The sequence below is a fragment of the Maylandia zebra genome, linkage group LG7, assembly GCF_041146795.1.
Source record: "Maylandia zebra isolate NMK-2024a linkage group LG7, Mzebra_GT3a, whole genome shotgun sequence".
Lineage (NCBI taxonomy): Eukaryota > Metazoa > Chordata > Actinopteri > Cichliformes > Cichlidae > Maylandia > Maylandia zebra.
The window spans coordinates 35,503,875-35,531,744 of record NC_135173.1 but is presented as its reverse complement, the minus strand read 5'-3'; the positions used below and the strand labels follow the sequence as shown (position 1 = coordinate 35,531,744).

Genomic DNA, 27,870 nt, shown 5'->3' with positions numbered 1-27,870 from the left:
TCATGTTAAAGAACGTCCTCGCTTTATTTGAGCAATGAGCATTAATCTAATGCAATACAAATGTGAAGAAAAACACATGCTCACTGCTGCTACAGTGCAGAGAAACGCTGACTGTGAAATGACTGATATGTGTCGCTCCAAGAAGAGAGAAACTACATGAGAAGTTTCCTTTGTCCACATGTTTAGACTGACATGCAGGAGTCAGGACTCAACAACATTTTGAGTTGTCTGTAATGTGCAAAAAACAGGAAGGGGGGGGGGGGGGGGGGGGTAAGCATTATACGCCGTTTTCACTCCTTGCACTTTACTCGATCTCATTGGAGGTTCCCACAGTGGTGCTGATCCCCATTTCTGAAGGAAAAAATTAAGTAAGCAGGAAGTTGTGACAAATCTGAAATCCTTTATTGCATGTTTTCTTTTTTTGTAGGATGTTTCAGTTTGTTTACCTGGGCAAGGTCCACCTTCCAAAATAACATCATCAATGGCAATGTCACTCCTTATTGAAGAACCCCTGATCGCTTCAAACACAATCTGGGACAAAAGGACAAATAAAGTGTTTAGATTAAGAAAGTTCAGGTCAGCAGTGGACACCCCCCCCCCCCCCTTCAGTTTTATTTATGCCGTGCTAAATGACAACAACAGCTGCCTCAAGGTGCTTCAAATTGTAAAGTAAAGACCCAAGAATAATAATACAGAGAGCTATCCATCCATGTTTCAAAATTCAAGAAACTTTCTGTAAGAAAAAATACTTTTTGTGTCATTAGTGTTATTAATAATTTATTAATGTTTTTTTTGTTTGTTTTTTTTATGCTGTGTGTTATTTATTTTGAAACACCTGCAGAAATAGCTCTTCAGTTTCACTGTATTTTACAATGCACTGACAATAACAGGCACTCTGACTCTGATTCAAATCATGAACGAGTCGTTATAATAAATAATTGCAAATTAACTAAAGTCACCTGCTCTGTTTTTACCTCCAAGTTAGACTGAATTATCCTATAAATAAGCTCTAATACCGCTGCAGCACAGACCTGCACGGATGACGATCATGCAGGTCTGTGCTACATTAACAGCTCAGCGAGCAAGGCTGAGCTTAAAGTCAGAGTTTTCTGAATGGCCCTGAGTGGCCCTTTTTTAACTTTGCTAAATCACCATGGTAACCTATGTTGAACAAATGGCCAGGTTGGGAGTACCACGTTTTCACTGATTCTTTTATTTACAGCATGTTTATGCAAGTTTCAGATTATCTGCAGAGGGAATACATTTTATGTGCTAGGTTAAGCTCTACGTTACTAAAACCACTGAATAAAGCCAAAACTGTGGGAATGTGCATGTATTAATTTGGTGACACATGAATGTATTAGACTTATACTGATCTGCTGTTGAGTCTCTTTTACACTGTGGAACTGCAGCTAATAAAACAAATAGACTCAGGCGGTTTAAAGCTTCAGTACTTACTTTAGTAGCTAAATCACCAGGTTAACAATTTTCTGCAGCACTAATCTCTTGTCTTATTAACAGCAGTATTGAATTTTACTGTTACTATTTTTAATGTTCTTTATAGATTTTTAATCACAATTCCTACTCCACTGAATATTTTCATATCTAACCTATGAGAATGAGTTTATTTTTTTGTTTTTTTTTTAGCTCCTCGTCTCAATGTGTTTATATTGTAAGATAAAGACCTTACAATATTAGAGTGAGACCTGCAACACCGAGTAAGCGCTTGGTGAATGTGGGGAGGAAGAAATCCCTTTTAAGATGAAGGGAAGTCCAACAGAGGCTGGCTCATGAAGGAGCAGTCATCTGCCTCGACTGGGTGGGGGAGTGGTGGGGAGAAAGAAGAGAGAGCAAAGGGGAGCGAAATTTAAAAATGATCCTTTAATTATTGAAACTTTCATTTAGCCAAATAAAAACAGCCGAGATGTTGAAATACCCAGAACAGAGGATAAATGAGATCAAATGTGCTAAAGTTTGTTTGCAGATAAGATCCATTCACCTCGAGAGTCTTTCACTCAACGTTGTAATTTCTTGATTTTAGGTACTCAGTATATTCTGGCACACCCACGTGTGCATGCAGTCTGCACAGTGATGCGTCCAGACAGGACCAATTATACTGAACCTGCAGGCTGACAGGGGCAAAGCTGATGCTGAAGGCAGAATAGTTCAAGAGAGGATGTCGAACTGAGTTCATCTTACCGAGACTAAAGCGAGGCCCATGTTTCCATGACACAGTCTCCTATAGGCTACTTTGTTTCCTGGGCAATGACTCTGTACCACTGGTTGTGTGTGGTTTCAAAATGACAGTCTTCAGAAAGCCGTCGAACTGAAAAGAAGCCTGAAGCTATGTAAAAAAAACAAAAACATCTTCTTCTGTGCCAAATCTCAAAGACATCGAGCTGTGGAGACAAGTTTCATCACAGTGGAGTCAGAAAGACCACACTGGGGTGATTTTCTTTCCAAAAGAAAATCCCTTTTGTTATCAAAAGGAAAATATATGTTCTGCTTTTGCCTTTTTAAATTTCTCGCAGAACCACTGAGCTGTTATTTTCATGCCTGTCAGATACTGAAAATAATGTTAAAGAATAAAATTAAAGACGCATCATTTCACTTTTACATCAGGAATTAGTTTGTTATGCTGCTTAACAGCTTATGAAACATGTTATTGATTTAAGTGGTATAATGAAGAGGTAACTTAAAGTTGTTTTGTTAGCACGTTGAGCCCACTTTGATCTTTCTATCAGTGTAAATATGTTTAACTACACATTTAATCCCTGAGATATCTCAATATAAGAGAAAGAAGAGCAGTTTCAACAGCATCGGTTCTTCAGTTTTTCTACATGGTAAATATGTAAAATTACAGAAAACGTTCTTGTAGCTCATTGCGCAGACTGTCCTGGATTTATTAAGCGGTCACTTTTCTGTCATGTAATTGTTTATCTATTACTTAACTACTTTAGTTAAAATTCTAGAAATGCATAACCTCCTTCATTTTTTCTGAAGCAGTCTAGTGGGCCACACTGGAGTCTTTGCAGGGCCAATTCTGGCCTTGTATTTTTGAGGGCTAAATGAAAGCACTAAAGCATCTCAGTGACATTAAAGTGATCCTCATTTCTCAGCACGGCTTCTTAGAGAAACTGAGATCATCGCCCCTCCTCTACAGTTCTGTCCTCACGTGTTCCACAAGTGAGTTGTTTGCCAGTCAACATCCACCACCATCTTCATCTAAACTGTTTAAAATAAATTTTTCTGCATTAAGGAGAAAGTTATTTCCACTCTTGCCTGATGCTGGCTGTGACACTGGTACTCGACTTGGGCCTTCAGCCACGCGATGCTCTGCTCGCCGCTCCTCTGCCACAGCAGCTCTTCCTTTCCATATTTGTTGATGCGAACGTTAAGCTGGCCTGTGCCCGACCCATACATGTGGTAGAAAAAGCTAACACAGTGCCGTCCCCTGGTTCCTCTCACAGTGCGGGACATCAGCCGGGCGTTCTGGCCGGGCAGCATCGGCGACGCCTCCAGGTGGAGGTAGTATCCTGCGGAGCACACAGTGTAGGTCAGGGGCTTATAATGACTGAAAGGATCAATTTATACAAAAGGAGAGGTGACTCACCAAGTCCCGCCGTGTGGTCCCCTCTGGGTCCGGTGTATGAGGTCGGTGTGGCCCCCCGCCTCCTCTCCCAGTCAGCAGCGTCGCTCTTCTTGTCCTGAGTGTAACCACACAACCCTGCTTCAAAATCACAGCGTCCAGGGAGAAGAGACGACAGCAGGCCTACAAGAGGAAAATCAATATGCAGAATAAGAGAAGAAGCAGGGTTCCAGCTTCTTGTTTTTAGGCTAGTAGGGTTTTTTCTTTGAAAGCAGGGTTATAAAATAAAAACATCTCTTTCTCTCTCTGTGCTTTTTTGTAGCTGTTACCCGCCACCAGCTCGCAGTCTCCAAGGCTCACGCTGATGTCATCCAAAGCCACAGAGCCACAGTCCCAGAAACTCCTGCAGGTGCTCACGAAGACCACCTGAACAACACAGGACAAACCGGTGAGTCACGAGGTGTTTACAGATTTAAAGATCGATCCCAACCAAAGACACTTTAACCATAACCCTTTGTTTGGGTTGGTGCTGGTGTGTGCGCGAGCCTCAGTTAGTCAGTCAGTTAGGACAGGAATGAATCATGAGTGAAATACTGAGCCAGTGTAGAGAAATCCTTTGAGCACCTTGCCATCTGAATGACTTTATTTTCATCACGCAGCACATGTGATGATGATGTCCTACAGCAGCAGTAAATTTAAAAAAAAACAATTTCTCCTTTTTATCTTTCCCTCTCTGAAGCATTGTCTTCATTTCTCAGTGTATTTCTTATCTATTTCTCACAGTCTTTACTCTGTCGTTCATTTTTCTTTCTTCCCCCGTATTTACTCCCATTTTCCATCATAATTAATGAATCAATTCCTTGTTTCTTGTTCCCACTTTTTCTTTTCAGTTCTGTCAGTTGCACATTTTCCCTCTTTCTCCCTCTTGTACTGATGCTTGTGCATTACAATTCTCACTTCCTTTCATTTCTTTCTTTTCCTTTTTCCCATTTTTCTATTGGTTCTTTCCTTCTTCTCTCCTTCCTGTCTTGTTCACTGCTTTCTAATCTTCAGCCCTCCATTTTTTTCTTTTCCTCCAGGAAAACGGTCAACCAGGACACACATACATATATATATATATATATATATATATATATATATATATATATATATATATATATATAAAAGAATAAACAAGGAGGTGGATATATATTTATCCAACTCCTTGTTTATTCTTTCACACATGTGTGCTTTCCCCCCACTTCCTCATAGCTGACCTTGGCAGACTGTGACGTCTGGAAGGTGACATCTGCTGCGATCCAGATTCCCCTCGACCTCTCTGCCTGAGTCCAGATTTTCTCCTGGCTGCCGTTTGCATGCAGCAGATAAACAGCCAGAGCCTGGTCCGTCTGATTGAAACCTGCATTTGCCAGAGTTATTTCTGGTTGGTGAATCATTCAGATCAGCTCCAGCAGAAGATTCACACATTTCAAATAAATGCCAACATGCAGGGAAAATATATGAATCTGTCGAGTTTCAGGGTGCAGCTCACCCCTCAAAGAGAAGTAAAATGTCAGACAGTACTTCATGTTCCCGGCTAGAGTTGGACCGATGAGGCGGCTAACGTAGCCGGAGCGTGGGCCCAGTCGGGAGTGAGCCAACAGGAAAGATCCTGGAGGGAGAAGACAGCATTTTATTTTCTTGCTAACTCTCTCTTCCTCGGAATCTGCTTGCTGTGATCGTTCCCATCACCGCTCACACCTGGTAATGATCTGCTGCTCAACTGTTTTTCAGTGGCAAACTGTGCTTTGTTTGCATGCATGGATGCTGTCGCCACGTGAAGGCAAAGAAATGTCTAAAAAGCCGACAGACCACCAAAACGCTGGCCTAAATTTCACAGCTTTGATGTTTGTTCACATCCACCGTCTAATGAGAACAATACCAGGCTGTTAATGCTCTGTGGTTCACTTGGTTTACCAGCTACAGTTCTGTGTAAAAGCCTTCATTTCTTTATGAAGGAGCCAGACTTTTTTGTATTTTTAAAAGTGGTCTTGAACAGCTTTCTGGGGGTATTTCAAAGTTTTTCTTTGACCATTGGCTGCTTTTTCACGCAGTTTTTAGTCCAATCTTTGTACCTGACAAAAGGAATATTTTGTTTGTTTTTTTTGTTTAAGCCACTTAACACTGAGATGAACCAGTGCTGTGTCTAAACATAACGAACAACTTTGCCAGTTTTAAACTCTTTAATCTTCTGGCACTTTGTTACTCGACAGGCATACAATAATATTTTTCAGACCAAAAGTGGAGAAAAGTGGAGGAAACTATCTACAGGTGATAAACAGCTAAAAGTCATGTCCTAGGAAATACAAAAAACAAATCCCCCAAACACCTGACATGGCACCTAAGAAATTCATCTGGCCTTTCACTTGATCTACACTGTTCTGTTAAGACTTATGAGTAATGGTTTCAGTGGAAGTGCCAGTCTTAAGAAAGGGAAATGAAAAACACACAATGGAGCAGAGCACTATAGACCATGGATTGGCCTTCCCAGGACCTCAGCATTATTGTAGCAATGGGGGATCATCTTTGCAGATAATGAAACAAAAGCCAACATCCAAAGGAAAACTCTCAATGCCCTCGATGTCACAAAGCTTGGAGAACTATTATCAAAGACTACTTAAAGAAATTTCAAGAAAACTCAACTACCCAGCAAACGTGCCCTCTTGGGGCCTGTATGAGGCCGCTGTGGGCAAACCCACAGTACTGGCATGAAATGTAGAGCACATCTGGGCCCACTGCGAGTAGGTGTGGATAAACCGTGGAACTAGGCAAGGCAAACCCACATTTTTCCACATGTGTGTACCCATCCAGGGCACATACCAGTTTTGCTCTTTGGGGCCTCTATGTGGGTTTTCTATGGTCAAGCCAATTATGTGTTGCCCATAGGAAACCTGGGTGATATGGTAGAATAAAAGATGTTTTACGAGTACTGGTCTGCTAGATGTTTTTGCTAACAAAAAGGATTCTTTGGTGGTGGAAAAAATCAGGACTTTCTCTCTGAGGCGGCCTCACAGTTGACCTATTCTGCTTGTATTGTTATTCTCGGACTCTAAATGTGTTTCATGATTCATGCATAATTACGTGCACATCAGCTTACCCTATTATTTGAAACTTGGGCCATTTTTAACAGTATTGTCACATTTTATATATGATAGGAAATACAGAAAAGTGTAATAAGTCCACTTTAAACAGTGGAAGTCCACGGTCAGATGTTGTTTCTCCACCTGCTCCTGTGGTGTGGTCTCCATTCCTGAATATGTTGGGCTTCACGGAGACTCTTCTCCACGGTGACTCCTTCGCCTGCTCCTGGGTGTAGAGGCAGAAACCAGACTCAAAATCACAGTTGGCGATAGAGGGGTCAAAAGTTGGCTCTGTAGAATAAATGCACAGAAACCGCAGGTTAATGTAGGATAAACACTTTTGTGGCTCCTGTTCAGTCCTTTAAACATTTGTATTCGATTTCATGTTAACATCTGTAGACCCTGTAGGATTAATCCTATATTAATCATGGTTATTTTCATCTTCTTAATCTACATGCAAACTCCCAAATTTTGATATATGAAAGACTTTATGACTTTACTGCTACTTGGATTTGGTGCTTTAAGATATTAATTAATTTAAATTCTTAAAATTTGGAGGCTTAAGATTGACCAAGTTTGACTATTTTACTGGTGACATTAGCGGTGAAAGAATAAGGGGCTTTATCTGCAGCTCACCAGTGTCTGTGGTGCAGAACTGCGAAGAAAAGGAAATATCATCAAGTGCAACACGTCCGCCACGTGGACTGTTAAACGCCACTTCAAAGACCACCTAAAGGGACATAAACAAAGTTGTAGGTCGTTATGTGTTCACACAGATGTGTTCATATTTACCTGTTAATGCACAGTAGTCGTAGTAGTTTAGTAGCAGTTTTAAGTCAAACCCCAAAAACTTTTTAAAACCAAATAAAGAACAAAAACATTTGTCAGACGAATGATGGAAGCACAAGAAGTTAAAGATAACCTAACATAGAGTCACTGCATTTAACCCTGCCCAGTTTACTGCCTACCAGAACATCTGTGTTATAGGTCATCATGTATACCTATGAGACCGCAAGCAGTTTATCAATTAATCTATCAATTAAGACTACCTTAACATAGATTACTCGTATTACTCCCTTTGTAGATACACTGGCGACTATATTACGTACACATGGAAAGAAATTCAAGTCACAGTTTAAAACAGTCACTCATTGATTGGTTTTTGTTTTTGTTTTTTTTACATTGTCAGAAACTTGTACTTTCAATTAATACTACACGACTAAAGCTACGGAACAATTAAAGATTTTAAAAGTTAAAATCCTGACTATTATGTGAATAACAGAGACGTTCAGTGAAATCCAACTCAATCATCTCTTGCATGTGGCCATAGAGACAGAGAAATATACATAAAAGATATGTAACATTTGTCAAACAATAACACAATTGATAGCACAATTAATGTTTTTTATATTTCCCCAATGACACTAGAGATGTGCTCTCCAATGTATTTTTGTTTGGATGGATGGATAGAAAAAGTGCAATCCAAATTACAAATGGAGGACTTTCACCTTCAAAGTAAAGTCAGTAAAGCACTAGGGTTTGCTTTGTGAATGTCCATGTGCCTGCCTTTTTTGTGACTGCATATACTTGTCTGCTGAGAATTAACATTTCAATGCGCCAGCTACACATGTGCTCCCGGCAGCGAACTTCAAGGGGTCTTCAAATAAGTATAAGAGCAATGACTGCTCAACCAGGTCTCCAGCTGTCTGCATTTGCAATGGACCATATCAAGGCATAAAAGTTGGGCCTCACCACTGCAACCAACACGTTTTAAAATGTGCAACTTTCCCTTTGAAGGGAAAGGTTCTCTGTTTTTTGGTTTGCAAGTTCACAATTTCTCTTCTGCTCAGTGTTTACAGGCAAGTTGTTTTCTTCCGTGCAAAGTATGGGTGACCGTGGCAGTCTGCTAAAGTTCAAAGAGGTTTTTGTTATATACCTCAATAGCAAACTTTAAAAAAAAAAAAATTCAATCAGTTTTATTTATCTTGTAAAAAACCCACAACAACAGTTGTCTCCAGGCACTTTATACTGTAAGTCACATATATTACGTATATTGTTAGAGAGAGCATCTGGTGATTGTGGGGTCTCTTTTAACAGGAAGAGACTTTTGTTTTGGGGTTTGGGGAAAGACAAGACAGAAATAGGAGCACAGCACATAAGATAAGATAATTTTGAGCTCAAGAAATACATCATTGGAATTTATCTAAAAGAATCCAGCTTTAAAATTAGGTTCACAGCAGCAAAAGTATATCTTTAACTACCACTTAATTTATTTTTGCTTTTATAAGAAAAAAGCTGCCTCCTTTAAAAGTAGCGGTCTTGCTTTGTTCATTAAGTCATCACATAAGACTTCATAAGAGGTCTTGAACTGACCTGTACCGAGTAGGGTGCCTTCAGGTCCACCTGCACAGGTATCCACTCTCCAGGAATTTCTGTCCAGTCGTTTTGATTCTCCAACCCTGCCCTCCACAACTCCTGGTACTGACCCAGCTGGTCCCGGGTGAAAACAGAGAAGAGGTTTCCCATCTCACTGCGCTGGTACTGAAAACTCAGACAGCCGGACATCGGCACCTGCGTCATTGGAGACACCAGTTTGGCCACTTCTTTAAACGTCTTGCCGTAGATGGAGTCGACATACATGAAGTGACCTGAAAGGAATTCAGTGGGAGAGTTCTCTGGGTTTATTTAGGCCACATAACCACTGATTTGGTGATTTCTAGATGTCTAAACACCTACGTCAAAGTCTTTAAAGCTTTAACAACTTTAAAACTTACAGTAATGTGTTGCTTTGACGCTGTCAGTCTGAAAGATAGGACCATTCTGGGTACATTTTGAATTATGTTTACCACTCTTGTCAAGTTAGAGCCATAGGACAAGTCATTACAGACCTTTGTTATGTTTGTAAAAGGTGAGCTGAGTCCAACTGGTGACCGTTCTACAGACCATTGAGGAAAAACGAAATGGTCTGTACCAGGATCAGGGGTATCAAATGCGAAGCCTGGGGCCCAGAATTAACCCTCCTAAGGATCCAGTCTGAATTGACTGAATTGCTTTGCAATTGAAGGCATAGTTCGGCGCTCTGCAATGGACTATGGGTCGGTCCATCTGTTAGGATAGGCTCCAGACCCACCATGACACTGAACTTGGTAAGCAGTTAAGAAAATGGATTAATACGTTTTGGGGCTTTTCTTGTTTTTCCCTTTTATTGGATGAACAAAGTGGAAACAGACTGGAAGGATAGACATTAGAGTTCCTGTAGAGAACTGGTTCCCAGTAGTTAAATTCCTTGGAGTTGTTAGTTTCCTTGCTTATTGATCCCACTTGTGGGTTCCACTTGAACTTGCACTCAACTGACTTCAGTTCGGAGGAAAATAGTGGCGCGGTCTTTAGAGTGCATATAAACATTACTTTTATTTTAATTGCACAAGAAGACAAGAGTGTAATTGTCTACTCTACTGCTAACACAAGTTTGACTCTTTGCAAGCATCTGCACAGACAAGCTAAGCCAAGAACCCTGAGTGACGTTAAAGCTGACCCCAGCCCTGCAGCCAGACCCTGAACCTCAATGGATAACAAACTGATGAGCAGTCAGGCTGCAGCCTCCGTTTCTACCTGTTCATGTTTCTAAAGTAGAATCACTGTAGCGATCGCTTTAAACTCTCTTTGTGCTGGTTTTGATCCTTGCTTCGTGTTGCTGGTTTTGTGTTCATTCCTAAATACTAAGGGAAAGATCATATGTGTATTCTCATTAGCCCAGGGATAGGTGTTGGTGTATGGGGCTGTAGCGATTAGTGATTAAGCAACGTACTACCTTATTATTAAGAACAGTGTTCTGTGTAATATGTGTAATAATTACTACCCAACATATATCACAATAGAGAAGGGAAATACTGACGACATTTGCATGAATGTAATGTCTTTCATATCCTGCTTAGTGATGGTGGTTAGTCCCAAAGCAGAGCCAGTGAGAAATCGAATCATAAGTGATATCGATAATGGAATCAGAATTGTTAAATAATTCATACATACCATCCCTAGAGGTCATTACAAAGAATGCAGATTTGAAGCACTACCTAAAAACCTAGAAACTACATCCCATATGTTAAACTGTCTGATATATAATGATGAAATTTCACTTTTTAAAGTATCCCAGGCAGTTCATTATTGTATTTGTATGAGTGTACCTGTACTTTGACCCATTGTAGCCCTCGTTAACTTTGTGGTAGTTAGCTTATGAACTAAAACCAGTTTGACCCTTCACGAGTCATTAATAGTACACCCAGTAATTATATGTACAAATCACTCTTGCTCACCTGACCCGTTGTTGTATGTGTGATCATTTGGCATAGCATTGTGGAGAACCTGGACCCCGCCTCCTCCCACATACCAGTTTACATTGGCATTCCACTGGTTATTGTATCCACACAGGTGAGACTCCTCAAAATCACATTCTAGAGGCAGACAAATGAACAACAGACCCGCTGTTATGGGTGCGCACGTGAAAGCGTTTTCATGCTGTCGGAGCTTTGTAATGTGTGAGGATCAGGGTGCAGATGGTCTTCATCAAGGCGTACATATGTGGGTCATGTTTTTCTTTCAGTTTAAAGTAAGATGTGTGAGTGACATAAGTGTGAAGTCACCGACCCAGGCAGTATCCAGGGCTGATGTGGATCTCAAAGATGGCCACACTGCTCCCTTTGCTCGACCCAGGTTTACCTTCGATGACGACCTAATCAACGACACATGGTCAGTAATCCCCCGAAGTGAGGTCTGACATCACAAAGGCATCACATGAGGTTAAAAACAGTTCATTCGTGAACTATGCTGATAGCTAGTCTAGTTTTCCTAACTCTGATTTGCTTTAAAGTGGCGTGCAGATGAGGGAATGACACACAGGTCGATGGATAAGATATGTCATGCCTTTTAAGGTGTTAAGGTGGTTTTGGGGGAAAACGCTGAGACTGTTTTGCAGCAAGTGTGCAATAAAGCCAAAACTACAAGCTAAAAGTGGCTAAAAACCTCCAAAGTGAAAACAGCTTGATAATACTTTGTGGGTTTATTGGAGCATGCTCAAAAAGCGTTAATGTCAAGCATCCTCTTTAAGTAAATCATCATGTTCCTGTGGTGAACTACTATTTTCTTCTGCCTGCTGTGCTGCCCTGTCTCTGTCATCACCTTTACTGATGGCCTTCATCACTTAATCTTAGTTATTTCCTGTTTTACTCTGAGATTTTCTTTTCTCGTGTATCTTGTTTTTGTGTCTACGTCCTATCTTTGTCTTCTCCCGTTTGAGATCGTCTGCCCTGCCCTCATTATTTGAACCTGCTTTTGATAGTTTCCACTTGTTCCCTGATATTCATTCATTTTTCTGTCTAGTACATTCTTTGTTTCCTGAAATCTTTTGTCTTTCCCTCTGTAACCTACACTTGGGTCCTCTCATCATATCCTGACATAAATGGAATATGTCCATTTGACAAGCAGATCAGTATAGTATGACCCCTATGAGCAAGCGCTTTGGCAACAGTGTGAAGGAAAAAACTCAGTTTTACAGGAAGAACGAGACCAGACCCAGGCTCAGGGAGGGCCGGCCATCTTCCGTGAGTGGTTGGGGGTGAAGGAAGGAAAACAGCAATAATCAGAAATACAAAAACGTACTCATCTAGTGAACTGCCGTGGCAATATAGATTAGTAAAACAATGCATCTTTCACCTTTTCAATTAAAACGTATTTTAATTTTTACTGGTTATTTTCTCAACCTCTGAGAAAGAAATATACACTCTATTACAGTTTACATGAAAAATCTGTTTTATTCCTGCCTATAATCTTAAAGAGGTTATAAAGGAGTTTGTTTATTTCATTCATGGATTGATCTGTCTGCTATTTTATTACTATGATGACGTTTTTCTGACTTGTGAAGTGATAAAAAGAGATATCAAAAAACAACATTTGATAGGGTTGTATTGTTGATTGTCATTTATGCTTAGAAATATTTACTCATATATGCTTAGAAGTATATAATCATTGGTGGATTGAAAGAATGCTTCATCCTAAAGAGGTCTGTATTAACTTTGTGTAGCTGTAGAAGGGAGTGCATACATTCCCCAGAGTGTCCTGGCATAGATCACACTCCCTAGGAGAGTTTATCTTTTCTTGTTGATTTATGGTATAGCAAGCACACGCATATCTGTTTAAGTATAAGAGCCTTTTGTTAGATGGAGTTAGACGTCCTGGCACTAGCCTTGGGGAGTCTTCACAGGGTCACATCTTGACCTCACACAGATCACACACACACACACACACACACACGCACACGCACAGGCAAGGTACTCTTTGTGTGTATGTAGACGTCACATGTTAGTGAACTTATGCATATTCATGTAACCTCAATAAAAGGGCAGTGTACGGGAGAACGGACGAGAGCAACTGGGGCCAAGCGAAGGAACGGCGTTTGTCCGGTTCTCTCCCGTGCACGAGTAACATGAAGAAGTTTGCCTACTTGTGTCTTGCTTGCAGTGTAATTATATTGTCTTAACGTTCCAGCGGATGGGTTCAAGATACAAACCCATCATTAATTGGTCCTTCGATGCCGGCTCCCTGGGATCGCATTCACCGAGGGGGGGGAGAGGCACGCTGAAAGACTGACGTCAGCCAGGAAGTTCCTGTGGATTCGCTGTCTGTCCTTCTCCTCGATGAATGGCGATCGGCGGGATTCAGGCTGATATTACACGCTAAGCAACGCCAAGTAAGTTTAAAGAGGCCGACTCTATAACCGTGTCGTTGTGCAGTCTCCGCCATTTTGTGAGGCGTTGAGAAGTTCGCTGCTTTGTGGAGCGATAACTGGGTTAGTGTCCCGAAAAAGAAGTTTTGGTTAAATCGCCCAAGGGTCCCAAGCGTCCGGTGAGTGTCCGGTTTTGAAATCGCCCTGGGTGTGTGTCCCGAGCGTCCCTTCATTGGGTTTTGTCGCGCGAGTGGGTGAGCGTCCCACAGCTGGGTCAGGGTCCCGAGCGGTCCGGTGTGAGTCCGGAGTAGGCCTATTTTGTGTTATTGTCATTTTCGTCGTCGTCGTTGTTGTTGTTGTGTGTGAGTGTGTGCGGAGCAGACCGCGTGGTGTGTGACGTCAGCAGCTGTTGTTGTTATCATGGGTTTCCTAAGCAGCCAGGAGTGTGTGGAAAAGGCCAGCCCACATCAGCAGCACTTGAGCTATGCTCTGGTGGGTGGCTTTCCCCCCACCCCTTGCTGACACAAAATGTTAACTCTTTAGCTTGCCCTGTTCGACAACAGCCTGTGTGCCAAACCATTGAGGTAGATAGTTGTTAAAAGTAACCTACATTAAGCTTGTGGTTGCTTAAATTCAGTACAATGACATGTGAGGAGAAGTGATATAGGTAAATATTTAAACTCATGAAGTGCATAGAGACACTTGACCTGTGTGGAAGACTGTCGTCTTATTATGAGCCATTGTTGAGATATACAGCACATCTGTGAAAACAACTAATATGCTGCAACTACTGTGTGATGTCGCGTTGCAGTTTTGTTTTTGTTTTTTGAGCTGATGAGCAAGCTACACATTATCAGATCAAGAGCTGTCTGAGAACTACTCAAAGAGAGGGAAACAGAGAGTGTGCAGCGTTTCCATGAGCAGTTTTTCTGCACCTTGACTCGTGTGTGTAGCATCAGCATCATGTTTTTGTTTATTTGTTTTGTTGGGTTAAAAATAATTAAATAAACGTGTGATCATGCTTATGGATTACCATGGCACATATCACCAGCCACGTGATTTATTTATGCAGATGAAAAAGTGAGTGTGAATGTGTTTGACATCACAGTGTTTCTGTGCGCTGTGTAAAAGTAATTGCCTCTGATTGAGAAGAGAATTTATATTGTAGATGAAAAATAATCATAGGGAAAAGGTTTTGTGTTGATCAGCCCAAAACAACTACAATGTCATTTTCTGCTTTAAGAAAGGATTGTTTACACAAACACAGACAGAGAGAGAGAGATGTGTGTTGATTAAGCAGTGATGATAATAATGAACATGTCTTAGTTTGTCACTTTCAGGTGAAAAGCAGACCTGTATCAATTTTCCACATGCAGCGGTCGGACGGAAGAAATTTATAGTTAAACATCATTGGAAACATGCAGGCCAAGTTCTGGCTGACTTATATACAGCGCAATGTGTTTCTCAACCTCACAAACTCACAAGCAAGCTCACTCCTCCCTGAAGAATGCAGCTCCAAAGCAATAACATGGCAGATAAAGAGACAGCATCAAGTCCTGAGCAAAAAGTCTCAGCAAGCAGCAGCAATGTGGACAAACAGCATCAGAGAAGAGCAAACCCATCATCCTGACTGATCGGATGAATGGCACTGTGTTTACAACAAGCTGCAACTTCACTATGCATGTGAAGAAAACTTTCGAGGAGAACTGAGGAGACTGTTGGAGTTTGACATTTGCCACCTGTGGAGCAAAATGGCAAGAAGAGACAGTGGAACACAGGACAAAGCTGAAGGAGAACTGCCGGCTGGGGACTGTTGAAGTGGGAGAGGACAACAGAGTGAGAGGACAGAGTGAGAAGACTAGGTGAGAACACATAGGAATTATTTAATGTGGGAAATCAAAATTTGGGTTAGCAAACCTGGGGAAAAAGAAAGCTGACTGCTTAAGTTGGAAAATTGTGAAGGAGTCTGAAACATATACAAACATATACAAAATCACACAGAACATGCCTTAACCCTACTAATACAAACACAAAATAACTCATGAAGATTAGACATTTTAAGCGTGAGTCTGTTTATCATCTTGTCCAAGTCACCTCGTGTGATGCAAAGACCAGTGGAACTCATAGCACAGAACATGCTCTGTTGGAGATGCAGCTCCACAGACATGCTTGTTATCTTTCATCAGTGTTAAAATAGTGTCAATTTAGCAGACACTTGTTATCAAATACTGAATTTATCCAATAAAAAATTGACTCTCCAGGTTGCAGGACAACAGTTTAACTTTTGTGGGAAAAAAGATCCTGGTTTGACCAACCAGTGATCAGACAATAAATTTAGTGTTAATATAGTAAATTGGGAGAAGCTTCCTGCTTGATTGATGCAGCACAAGTTTACTACTAAATTTACTGTATGAGGGAAATTCTCTTTTAGTGATAACATTTTGAACATGCATTTCTGTTGTCCTGTCATCCTAGTGGGTTAATAGCTGATTCAAATTAGTTGATCGTTCTTAGATTAATGAAAGGTGACTGAATTCTAGTACGAGTGAATGGGATGTGTTGGAGTTGTTGTGTGTTGAGTGGAGACTCTAAAACACTGAGTTTCCTGTTTTGATGTGCGAGTGAATCCTGTATTTAGATACACAACTCTGAATACATCAGAACAAACGTCTTTTGTGAAGTGCATGACAGCATGTCACATGTTTTATGATGAAGGGAAAAAGGAAAAATTGAATAAAATAGATCTGTGGCTTAAATGAGTGAAGAGCACAGACCGGGTGATTAAACTCATAGCTAATATGACATTAGGGTTATGTTGTGTGTTGTGCAGTTGATGGTTGGTTTGGAGTGAATCTAGCTGATGATTCTTCTCCTGTTGTTAAGATGATGAGGAGTTTGTGTCATGACTTAACAAGGCCTTTTTATTTTGATACTTTCACAGTGCACTGAGAGTTTGGTTTGATAATCTCTGTTATTTTTTTATTTTTCATTTTTGAACAAGCACTGATTTTTGCTTGTGAATTTCTTTTCTTTGAGCAGATCTGCAAGTCGGGAATTAAAAGCGTTACACGTCGTCAAGAAAATTGTTGCAAGTGAGTTTCTCCACATTTAAAATGGGTTCAGGAGAAAGCCACTTATTTGGGACAATTAGGAAATGAGAGTCCCCCCCAAAAAGGATTCAACGAGGAAATCCAGTCTAAATTATTTTTCTTTTTGAAATAACGTCGTTTTGCTGAGCGTGGAAACGAATGCGATGATAATTTCCACAATTAGCAAAAGAAGGAACCACTGACTGAATGAGTAAGAATTTTAAAATAACTGACTGACTGACTGAACATGATTGTGTGAAGCTAACCCCCACCTGACAAAGGTGCAGATGAACCCATGTGTTTCCTTTTACAGGAGCAGAAAGATGACAGCAACACTCGAGGTTGCATGATGATTTAACCTTTTAAATGCCATTTTCTGTGTCTGTGCATTTATCAGGTGTGTTATTCATAGGCTTGTGTTGCTCACAGAGGGAGCTGTGACAAAGTATGCATGCGCCTGCGCAAGCGCTAATATTTGCATTTTCTTTTCTTACAGCATGCCAGTTCTTCATGTGAATTGATGATGCGATTTATACCAGGACAACTGGTTGATGTTTTTTCCTACTACAGGATTTCTGGGTTTATGTGTGAGGAAAACTGTGTTTACCGGTTATGAGTAGTGATGCTGTTACATTGTGTTTTTGGGAAAATGTGACGGTTACTTTGATGATATGAATAACATATTTTCCACAGCAATGGATGGCTAACTTTATGGTGTTTTTATGGCACCTCTGGAATGTGGTTGGCCGACGCCTGCCCACCAGGATAATCAATGTGTGTTGCTAATGTTTGTTTTTTGAGACTGCATGTACAAGATTCAGCAGAAGCGGACAAGTGACATGAGACAAACAAATAAGAGATGCGGTGTTATGGAATAGTTAATATGGGCTCATTTGCTGACCACTCTTGAGCCCATAAATAATATATGAGTGGAGTGACTTTGCTTAAGAGCAGTCACCGATTACATTAATGTTGCCTGAGTACATGGGATGATCCATGTCTGAGGCGACTTATGAAAATAATTGTAGTTTACTGATTTGAGAAAACCTGCACATGACACTTGTCTTGCTGATGTTGAATGCTTATTGTTCTTATGATACAATTGTTTACAGGTATGTAGTTTGATTTCACTTCCAGATTTTGCTTTCCAGGCCATGATGGTGTGTATGCAGGCTCCTGGGAGAGCCCGGTGTTAAGCAAACTTAATATGCAAAACACACTAGCATTTTTGTTGCAGGATTATAGGTCCAGGGTGGTGCTGCTCCTGGGGAGGAGATGCCCTGATGTTGCCTGGGATATGATCTAGCTAATCTTTTTCTTTAAGACAGGAATCCAGGTTTGGTGAGTTGACGCATGGGTGTGTCCATGCGTCAAGAGGAGGGGTCCAAGGATTAACAATGTTTTTTATTAAACAATGTTTTCTATTATTGTTGCAGTGATTTGTGTGATTAACCGTTTATTTACAAGTATTAAACCTATGCAAGTGGTGCATCCATGTTCAGATGAGGCTTTGATGGCCTATAAGTGAAGTTCACTGAACTAAAGAATGTTGTTTGATGATTGTTGACATGCTCTCCAAATAGAAGTTTTCCCTCCTAGCAAGGAAATACAGGTGCAGCAGTAATCTCCTGAGAAATCTTAAGAGGCCAGTGAGAAGCAAGAACTATTCCAGGCATAGCTGACAGCCCAGGCAGTGGTTGAGGTCAAAGGTCGAGCTGGTTGGGGCCCATCATGAGATCAGACTTTGGAGCCACAGCAAGGACCATGAAACTGCGTTGGACTGAGAGCTGTGCCACGGGGGGTTTCCAGAGGCCAACAGAGGAGATTGTGGACAACAGACGGGCACCTGAAGGATGAGGGGAGCGTGCCAAGCTCCATCGACAACGCAGAGGGAGTCTAAGGATGACATCATGATTCTGTGAAAAGCACAGGAACCAGAAGCTATGGTGGTGATAACAGCAGTTTCCTATGAGGTCTGCAGCTTTGGAAATAGCTGAGACCCATGTTGACAAACAACAAAACTAACTGGTATGTTTGAATGTTTATTCTACATACATTTGGACTCTGGTCCTATGGACAATGATGGAAACAACTGGAAGAGACATTCATGACGCCCTGCAGAACTCAAACCACTCTGCAGAGAGACATGTGATTTGCACACCCGGAGGAAGCATCACCAAGCTGAGATGTTTTTGAAAATGTTACTTTCTTATTTTCACTATTAAATTAACAATTTCTTTGTTTGCTTGTAGGATGCAGGTTGCCATTGGATGAGATTAATGAGGAATGGGATAACTGCTAATACATTTGTTAAACTGTGTACTTTTACAGTAATTTAGGGTGATTGGACATATGCTGAATATAACAATGTTTGCCTTAAAGCTGTCAGACATGAGGTATTCATAACTGGGGACTTTTCTAGCATAAATGTCGAAAAGGGGGGAATGATAGGGTTGTATTGTTGATTGTCATTTATGCTTAGAAATATTTACTCATATATGCTTAGAAGTATATAATCATTGGTGGATTGAAAAAATGCTTCATCCTAAAGAGGTCTGTATTAACTTTGTGTAGCTGTAGAAGGGAGTGCATACATTCCCCAGAGTGTCCTGGCATAGATCACACTCCCTAGGAGAGTTTATCTTTTCTTGTTGATTTATGGTATAGCAAGCACACGCATATCTGTTTAAGTATAAGAGCCTTTTGTTAGATGGAGTTAGACGTCCTGGCACTAGCCTTGGGGAGTCTTCACAGGGTCACATCTTGACCTCACACAGATCACACACACACACACACACACACACACACACACACACACACACAGGCAAGGTACTCTTTGTGTGTATGTAGACGTCACATGTTAGTGAACTTATGCATATTCATGTAACCTCAATAAAAGGGCAGTGTACGGGAGAACGGACGAGAGCAACTGGGGCCAAGCGAAGGAACGGCGTTTGTCCGGTTCTCTCCCGTGCACGAGTACCATGAAGAAGTTTGCCTACTTGCGTCTTGCTTGCAGTGTAATTATATTGTCTTAACGTTCCAGCGGATGGGTTCAAGATACAAACCCATCAACATTTAAAAAAGAAATTTAGCTGTTCTTGACACAATGTGTATTCAAATTAGTGTAGCCTATTACGATGAAGAGTGCCTCAGCTGGATGGTGTCTATTTATACTAGAAGTTTTGTTTTTTTTGTCTTATTTATTTTTTGCTTTAATTTATGGAAGCATGAATATTTCTGGCACCGCAAGGTGGCAAGAAATGCCAGAAATAGGGTTACTCCTTCAAAATTAGTTATTAGAAGTCACTGGCAGAAAGTCTTCATATTTAAAGGTGGGAAATACAGTCCTACCAGTGCATCTCAATCTAAAAAATAATTGGAATATTTTGGCTGCAGCTTTGAAGTTGAACATTTTAAATTTAAGGTGAAGCATCAAAAACTGCAGTTCCTTGAGCGGCCACTTGAGTCTGATCTAAAAGTGAGGCAGCCTCCACAGATTCCCATGTTAAAATGCCCAAATTCACAGAAAAAATAAGCATATTTTAGATGTAGATGGGTACAATCATATGCTTTTATTTCAATAGCCAGTTTATCTCTTACAACAAGCAGGTTTGCTTTTGTTATTCGGTTATTCGCAGGTATCTGTTTCCCTGCACAACCCCCGTACTGTCCACAGATGCAGCTTGCCATCATTAACTAATAACCCTTCATTCTCTCATCCAGTGCCTCTAAAAACAATACAACAGCACTTAAACTTAGCCAAGTATGTCCCATCTTTAGCAAACTAACACTACCTCCATCCCTAAGTCAAGCTAGCTTTTTTTTCCAATAACAAAAGTTAATGCTGGGTGGATTTATTTCATTGAGTGGGAGTAAATAGCACAATGCTTCAGCAGTTGGTGTGAAATCTAAACCTCTGGCACATGAATTTTCTTCACCCAGGTCTGGACTGAAATGTGTTTATGCACTGAGGGGCCTGCACATAGCACAGGTCTGGAATAGCCTGATGTAGGTCACAGACCCTGTCAGACTCAGCTCTGCCTCTGCATATAGTGTAAACATGTGCTGTACTTTTCCCAGAGTGTTTGGATAATTACAAGCATGTTTCATACTCGCTTCAATTTAGGTCTGCATGTGTCACTTTAACCTGCATGTGTCGTTTCAATGAGAGATTGAGAGGTTTTCTGCACATGTGCAGGTTAGAAAATCGGCTGTCTGACTGCATCTTCAGTCTTTAAAAAATAAAAACAGGAAAGTGTGAGTAAATATTTAGTATGTTTTAGTTTTACCTTTCTTTGCACTCATTTTCTCTCATTAGTTGGTAACCTGTGAGAAAGTTGAACTGAAGTGCAGTGGGATTTCTTGTAAGATCACACATTTATTCTTATATTATTGCAAGTTTTTTTTTCTTGCACAACTAGACAGCTGGGTGTTTATCAGCGGAGTCCCAGGATGAACATTTTCCATTTTATACCTTTTCTTCCAGCTGTAATCTACCCAACCATTCCCCTTTCAGTACCTAAGAATAGCTTAGCTGTTGTACCTTTTATATTTTGAAAAGAGATATAACAGCCCTGAGCTTCTGGTGGAACTTCAGCCATGTTTTGGTACATTTTAATCTGATCTCTTTCTTAAACAAAGATTAGATACTATTTGAAAAGTGTTTTACCCTGTAAGGCTCTGTATTGTTCTGCAGGTCGATGCTTGAGACCACCCAGCTGTCGGAGGGCAACCGGCTGCTCCACAGCGGCCTGTCAAAGCTGTTCCCCTCGGTGCGCTGCAGGACCTCCAGGCTTCCTGGCTCTGTGATCTGATAGACAAGCCTCAGGCAGCTCCACTCACCATGCTCCAAACGGGGACTCAGCAGCACCCCTATGATCTCTCGCTGTGGGTCAGCACCACTGCCTATGTAGTCCTCCTGATCCTCATTCACGGCTGCTTCCACTGTGACAAAACGGCCTGAACAAATGGATTACAAATACAGCATTTCATTCATTATAAACAAAGCATGATCAAGAGCATTTTTATGGCAGCTGCTGCCTGATCTCCCCCCCCCCCCCCCCCCCCCCCCCCGCTGCTGTACAAATCTTTAATATTTGTGCCACAAATAAGGTTCTTAAGTTAAGTAATGTAGTCTCCTCATTTCCAGCTCCATATTTTTTTTTATAAATTTTGAGTAAATTTTGCATGGTTCACAGTGTAAATTATCACTGTTTGACTGTTAGTGGGCCTTCAGTTTATCCTGTCTGAAACAGACTGTTTTAGCTCCTGCTGCTTTAAGCTAGCTTCTTTCTGATTGGTTCTCTGACAAAAGCAACTTTTGAAAACTTGCATAAGAAAAACCATAAGAAAAAATGTCTGAAACTGGGTGTTTAGGGCAGTCAGAAGCTGATCTTTTGGCCCAGAGTGGCTAATATTACATAAGCTAACCTTTGGCTGCCTTTGATATCAGCAGCCACCACTCTAATATCACATATGTCAGTAAGGAAAAGCTTGGTGACGTCTTGCTTTAAAGCAAACGTTTTAATGTTTGGAATAAGACTTTAAAAACTTTCAGCCCTTTGGAGGTACATTTCTTATTGTTCATTTCTCCATAAAAATGCTCTGGAGGCAGATTTTTAACAGCACACTCAGTACCAGCTATAAGTATCTGTCAGCTGTAAAACTAATTGGAAATATAGACCCTTCATGAGAAGGGCCAGGCATAAAAAGATGCACAACAACATGATAATAGATAATAAAATGCAGATGGATCATCAGAAAAGCAGCTTTAGTCTTTTTCTTGTGATGTTGCTTCCTGCGTTTACGACCCTTTGGTCAGCAGGAGGTCACACACGTGCGCACACACGCACACACACACACACACACACATATGCATACAGTGCCTTGTCTTTGTAACCAAGGAGGGTTACGAGGGGAGGTGTTTGTAAACGTTCTCAATAAAAGCCAGAGGAGGCCGGATTCGGGGTCATCTCATGGTAGACACCAACAAGGCCTCCCTTGCAAGTAAATCAATCAATCGCTGACTGTCTTGTTTTCTTCATGATGAATAAGTCTCTAAACCAGTGGGGCTTGTGGAAACACAGACCCAACAATTAATTTCTGCGTTTTGGCAGTAATTTCAGTTCAATACTTACTAGAGAAAAGTTACTAAAGGGGTGTGCACTGTTAAGAAAACACATGTAGAAAAGGTTGCACTGTGGACCTAAGTCTGTACAGAAATGTGACTAAAAACCTAAAGTACTGAAAACCCATGTTTCACTGTAATACAAGAGAGACCCTTACAGTCCAGTTTTTGGTTTTCACAGGACTCTATGCAGTCCTTCCTGCTTCCATAGGAATTAAGGGGGCACACAGGCAGGTGCTGCTAATCAAATGCACTTAATTAAGCGATCATCAGTAGATCTCAGCAAATTCACTAAGGTCAAACTGTGCAAGGCTCAGAGAAAACCCAAGAGCTATATTTCAGATTCTACAAACCTCATTTAGCATGCTAAATGTTGACAGTACAATGAGAAAAAACATCTGATCAAACAAATCTACAACAGAAAGGCTGAAGGTCACGGTGTTTCAGTATCCCAGTGAAAGTCTGTGTGCAAAATCAAATTCTTGGAAACCTCAATGAACTGATACAACATTGTTCAGAAAGATGGGTCGAAATTCCTCCGCAAAGTGAGAAACTGATGAATTCATACAGAAAACAATTACTTTAGGTTATTTCTAATAAAAGGTGGTTTTATAGCCAGAAAAATCATGGGGTGCACTTAGTGTTTTCACAGGACTGCACATGCATTAGTAAATTTGGCCCAAGGTCACACATTTTAGTTTCTGGTAGAAATCAAGGTACATACTGTAACTTTTATACCGTTTGTGGCTTACTAACAAGCTAGTAATTTGCTAACTATATATTATATATCTACTAATTTGCTAGCTTGTGAGAGTACAAACTGAAAGGCACTAGCAAATTAACAGAGTTGGGTGTTGTTGTTGCCGGACCTGAAATCATATTAGCTGATCCACACAGTGCAGCCACACTAATTAACTGAGTTAAATATGAACACAGAGGCAGCTAACAGGCTCACTGATCGATGTGCAGGTTTGGACGTTCTGACAGAAATAAGCTCTAAATCCCAGCATCAGTTTGTGTTTAAATGCTTGGAATTATAAAATGTGTCTGAGCCAGCTCCAGATAATATGCAAAAATCAATCATTTTCTTTACACTTTCTGTTTAAGGACTAGAACCTGTTAAAAATCAGATGTAGTGTTACTGCACATTTCTATCTGAAAAAAGTTATAGAAAACCCAGATTTACGGGATGTGACATTTTGCATCAGGATTCATGGCCAAAGTCAGGACACTTTGAGTCAGAGCATCATAAAATCCACCTCAGCAACTCTTTTCTGCTCCAGGGTCCTCCGAGCTCTTCTTAGTGGTCTGTCATTTATTATTTGTCCCTGTGGAATGCCCTGCTGCCCCGGGGCTCCTGAACACACTCACACACAGAGGACTGAGATGATTTCAGTTTGGAAAATTCAATGTTTCTTTTCTTCCCCCAGTAAACTGCAGTTGTTTATATTTAAAAACTGAATCAACAGATGTTAAAACCTCAAACTGATGCAATGTCTTGATTAGATCATCCCAATGCCTGATTTGGTTTCAAGCAGAGTAAAAAGGGTACATAAAAACTGCTTTATACATACATTTGACATGACTTCACTGCTCCTGTTCTGGCTGCGCAGAGCAATGAAAGGGATAAAGAGCAGTGGAGGAAAGGAAAAGAAATGAGCAGGAACTAAGCACACTATTAATGCACCAAATACACCGACTTCTCTGGCACGCCAGCGGCATTAGCAACAAAGATGGAAACAGGAAAACACAGAGTATCCCAGACAGAAGCAGAGCAATTTTTGGACAAAGTGAGCTGTGAGCAAACATCGTAGTGGGGAAAAAGTGGTAATTAGAGGTTTTCTTCAGCAGGATTTGGAGCAGCAGGATAGAGCCATGATAGAAATTCTGCCTCACCAGTTACATGGCTCAAGATTAGAGATAAAGAGTTTTTTTGTTTGTTTGTTTTTATGACTGATATCATCTAACCTCTCATCACCCACCAGATCATAGGTGAGTAAGGGCTAGTGTTAGGGACTGATTTAACCACGAGCTAAATAGACTCATTTTCAGAAACTAGAAAATTTTGCCTCTAAAATGAAGCTTCTTTTATTTTTTTTGCAGGATGTTAACCTACCTCTAACCTTAACCATACCCTTGAATAGATGGGTTCTCAGTCATCCAGGTCATGGTTGCCTTCTCATTCAAAAGGCTTCTTCAGTTCTAAAAACTGATGAGGAGTCCCAGGTATTCATATGTTAGCTCATGTGAGTCTAACCGCTCATTGGACAGGTCGGTATCAAGGACTTTCAGGACCACCTCCAAGGTGAAAGCCGCACTAGCAGTTAAATATCTGGGACTCCACATCAGCTGTTAGAACTGAAGAAACCTTCTGAATGACAAGTTAAACATCTTAAAGAACTTAAATAAGAAGTCTAGTTGCCTTCAACTCAAACACTTAATTTATTAACCTCTTACCATCTACACATAGGACCAAAAAGTGGTTTTGATTGTCAGGCCCTCCATTCTGAATTAAAAACAGGTGTTATACAGTGTAAGTCACGGCACAGGCTCAAGAAAACCCAGTATCAGTGAACACAGCTTGTTAGTAAATGCTTGAATCGGAGTTAATGCCACGGTCCTTGGGTTTGAGGTTGTTTTTGGATTGGGAATCCTCAGTCAATATATTTGGGTTTGGGTTTCTGTTCAGGTTCTTCTGTTTGAAGTTTTGATTCTTACTGTTTGTAGATTGAGTTTTTGATCTCTGTTGTCATGTCCTTTCAATACAGTAATATACTCATAATGTAGTTTGTTGATTGTATTTATGGCTCCAGATACGTTTTCTTGGACTTTTCAATGCCTTTCTAGATGGTTTACTGTTCCAGTATTAGTTCTACATTCTTGATTTGTATTTACCTTCAGTTCCTAATTTGAGTTTGTTATTTGTGTGTTGTGTTAGGTTTTCTGGTGTTCCCCCTGAATTAGTGAAACAAGAATGACAGACTAAACAGCTTTTGTTCATTTCCTGTTGTAGTATGACTGTTTTTCTATTTTTCTATGGCTGTTTGAGTTTTGCTTCCTCTCTGATTGTCTTCATCACATGCAGTTGTGTCTTATCCTCAAATTAGTCCTGAGTGTATAGTCCATGTGGCATTCTTGTTTCTGTCTATATAGATCTGTCCAGTTTTTCCCCTCACCTTCTCTGTTCTTTGGATTACTGCTCGTGGTGTTCACTGTCATCAGGAGCAGTGTGAAAAATATGTGGATTTTTTTGGCTAGTCTCGCTTTGGCTGTTGCCGTTCCTTCAGCTGGCCGTGACGAAAATTGTCACAATTACAGGATGCAAAGAGCTGAAATGACACTGAGTGTTTGAAAACAATGAAAGGTGTCCACTGTCTGTGCTTCTCTGCGGTCCTTTCCTTTCCTGTTCAGGCCAACTTTTCAACCAATCAGCATTTTACCACCACACAGTTCCCTATTCAGCTATGCGCTGGTGGTTTTGGAGGACTGCACACAAACACCTCTGCATAGACTGTATACCCATAATCCTTCACTCTGCAAAGCCAAACACTTAGGCAAACTACTGGCGTATCCTCTTAACCCTCTGACACAAACACATTACCATGAATTCTGCATAATTTATGCTTCTGCGTCGACTCTAAGTAGAGCCTATGCAAGTGGTCGATACCATTGCCAGCATTTATACTTGTGCTGGCGGCGGGTGTTTTCTTCCAGTCAATTTGAAAAATGGCGGCAGAAGATGTAGCCAAAAATACATAAGAGGAAACGGTGGTATGAACAGGCCAGTCACAATCATGTGACATGTACTTTCATTCTCCAGTTACAAGCATACATCCCACTTCAGTCATGATCAGTGGCGCCCCCTAACCATAAGTCAAGGCAATCAAAATATTGAGTTTGGAGGATTTTTTAAATTACGCTCCCAAATTTGTTTCCTTTCTCCAAAATACAAGGTTAAGGTTATCACCAGTGATCCACATTTATATATACTAAATAAAAGATTATTGGACTGGATCAGTTTCATAGAAACTACTGATGATAATTCTGCCCCCAATCCTTTTTTTAGAGAAAAGCCAAATTGGCTTTTCTGGAAAAATGTGAACAGGATTTAATCTATCAGAACGAGTAATTTCTGATCATATTTGGGTTAATGTGATTACCGGTGATCACTTAGACCTCAAAGGCTTAAAGCAGGCTCCACCTCATGTCACTATTTACGTGACGAAACCTTGTCATTGGTTCACCAGGATAAATACAGCTCAAGACTTCTCACTATTTTGTTCATGGACCAAGAGTGTACAATTTTACACATGCTTGTTTAGCAATGGTTAAGAAGTTGTGTAGTTTCTGCCACGGCGACCAAAGCGTGCACAAACGTTAACCTTCATTCATCCATCTGTTGGCTTTGATCATTTTGCATGAACAGACGGTGATATCACACAGATACTAAGGTAAGGGCGTGTGCAGCATTCATTCATATCAGCTGCAGCGGTACCAACCCGACGAGAATAACTAATAACTAATGTGTTATTTCACTGACTCCAGATGTTCAGAGATGCTGCAATCAATGCAGACCAGATGGGTTTCTTTTCACCGCACTGCTTTAGTGGCACAGCCAAAACCAGCACCAAAACTGTCATTAAAACATCTTTAACTCTACACTCATTATAAGCTCCTACGTTAAATTCGTTTTAAACCCTGAAAGTGCAGGGTGCCGTAGTTTTAAGTACCATCTTTTTGCAGGGTCCAGCTCATAAAGTCTGCATCTGACGTGTATCCGCAGGTGTTGGACTCAAAGTTGCAAGAGCCTGGCAACAGCTGGCTGTTGGCTTGGATGTTGACTGAGAGAGAAACAAAGAGGAGGAAGACGTTAGAGAGAGAGGGAATGGTAAGTATGAATCATTGCAACTGGCATTAATAGAAGCATGCCCTCATCCACCAGCGCTGGCCAAAACCGTTAAGATGTACTCACCAGCAAAAGTTAGGAGAATGTAGAATCTAAGCATTGCTGCTTTCTGTTTGAAAATATACAAAGAAAACTCTTGGAGGATGTAGGAAAAGAACAAAGAGCAGTCCTCTTTCATCCACGGTCGGGGAAAAGGCAAGATGGCTCTGCAAAGTTTGTTTTTGAAGACTTCTCTCTTGTGTGTCGTCCGAGTGTCTCTCCAGCTCACAGACCGGCAGCACACTGTCTGTGGGGAGAGTGGGGAGGAAAAACAGAGAGG

The 27,870-nt window shown here is 40.8% G+C and overlaps 1 protein-coding gene across 1 annotated transcript; it reads right to left on the bottom strand.

Annotated features, from left to right (window-relative positions):
* Window positions 1-27,870, bottom strand: LOC101484352 (MAM domain-containing protein 2). The gene is made up of 15 exons (XM_024803387.2): window positions 27,618-27,870; window positions 27,376-27,486; window positions 21,188-21,477; window positions 11,353-11,437; window positions 11,022-11,159; window positions 9,082-9,356; window positions 7,345-7,438; window positions 6,853-6,999; window positions 5,121-5,240; window positions 4,846-4,988; window positions 3,919-4,015; window positions 3,614-3,772; window positions 3,283-3,536; window positions 447-531; window positions 1-351 (listed from the first exon to the last, which is right to left on the bottom strand). The coding sequence occupies exons 1-15, from the start codon at window positions 27,727-27,729 to the stop codon at window positions 305-307; spliced, it is 2,157 nt and encodes a 718-aa protein (XP_024659155.1). The 5' UTR covers window positions 27,730-27,870; the 3' UTR covers window positions 1-304.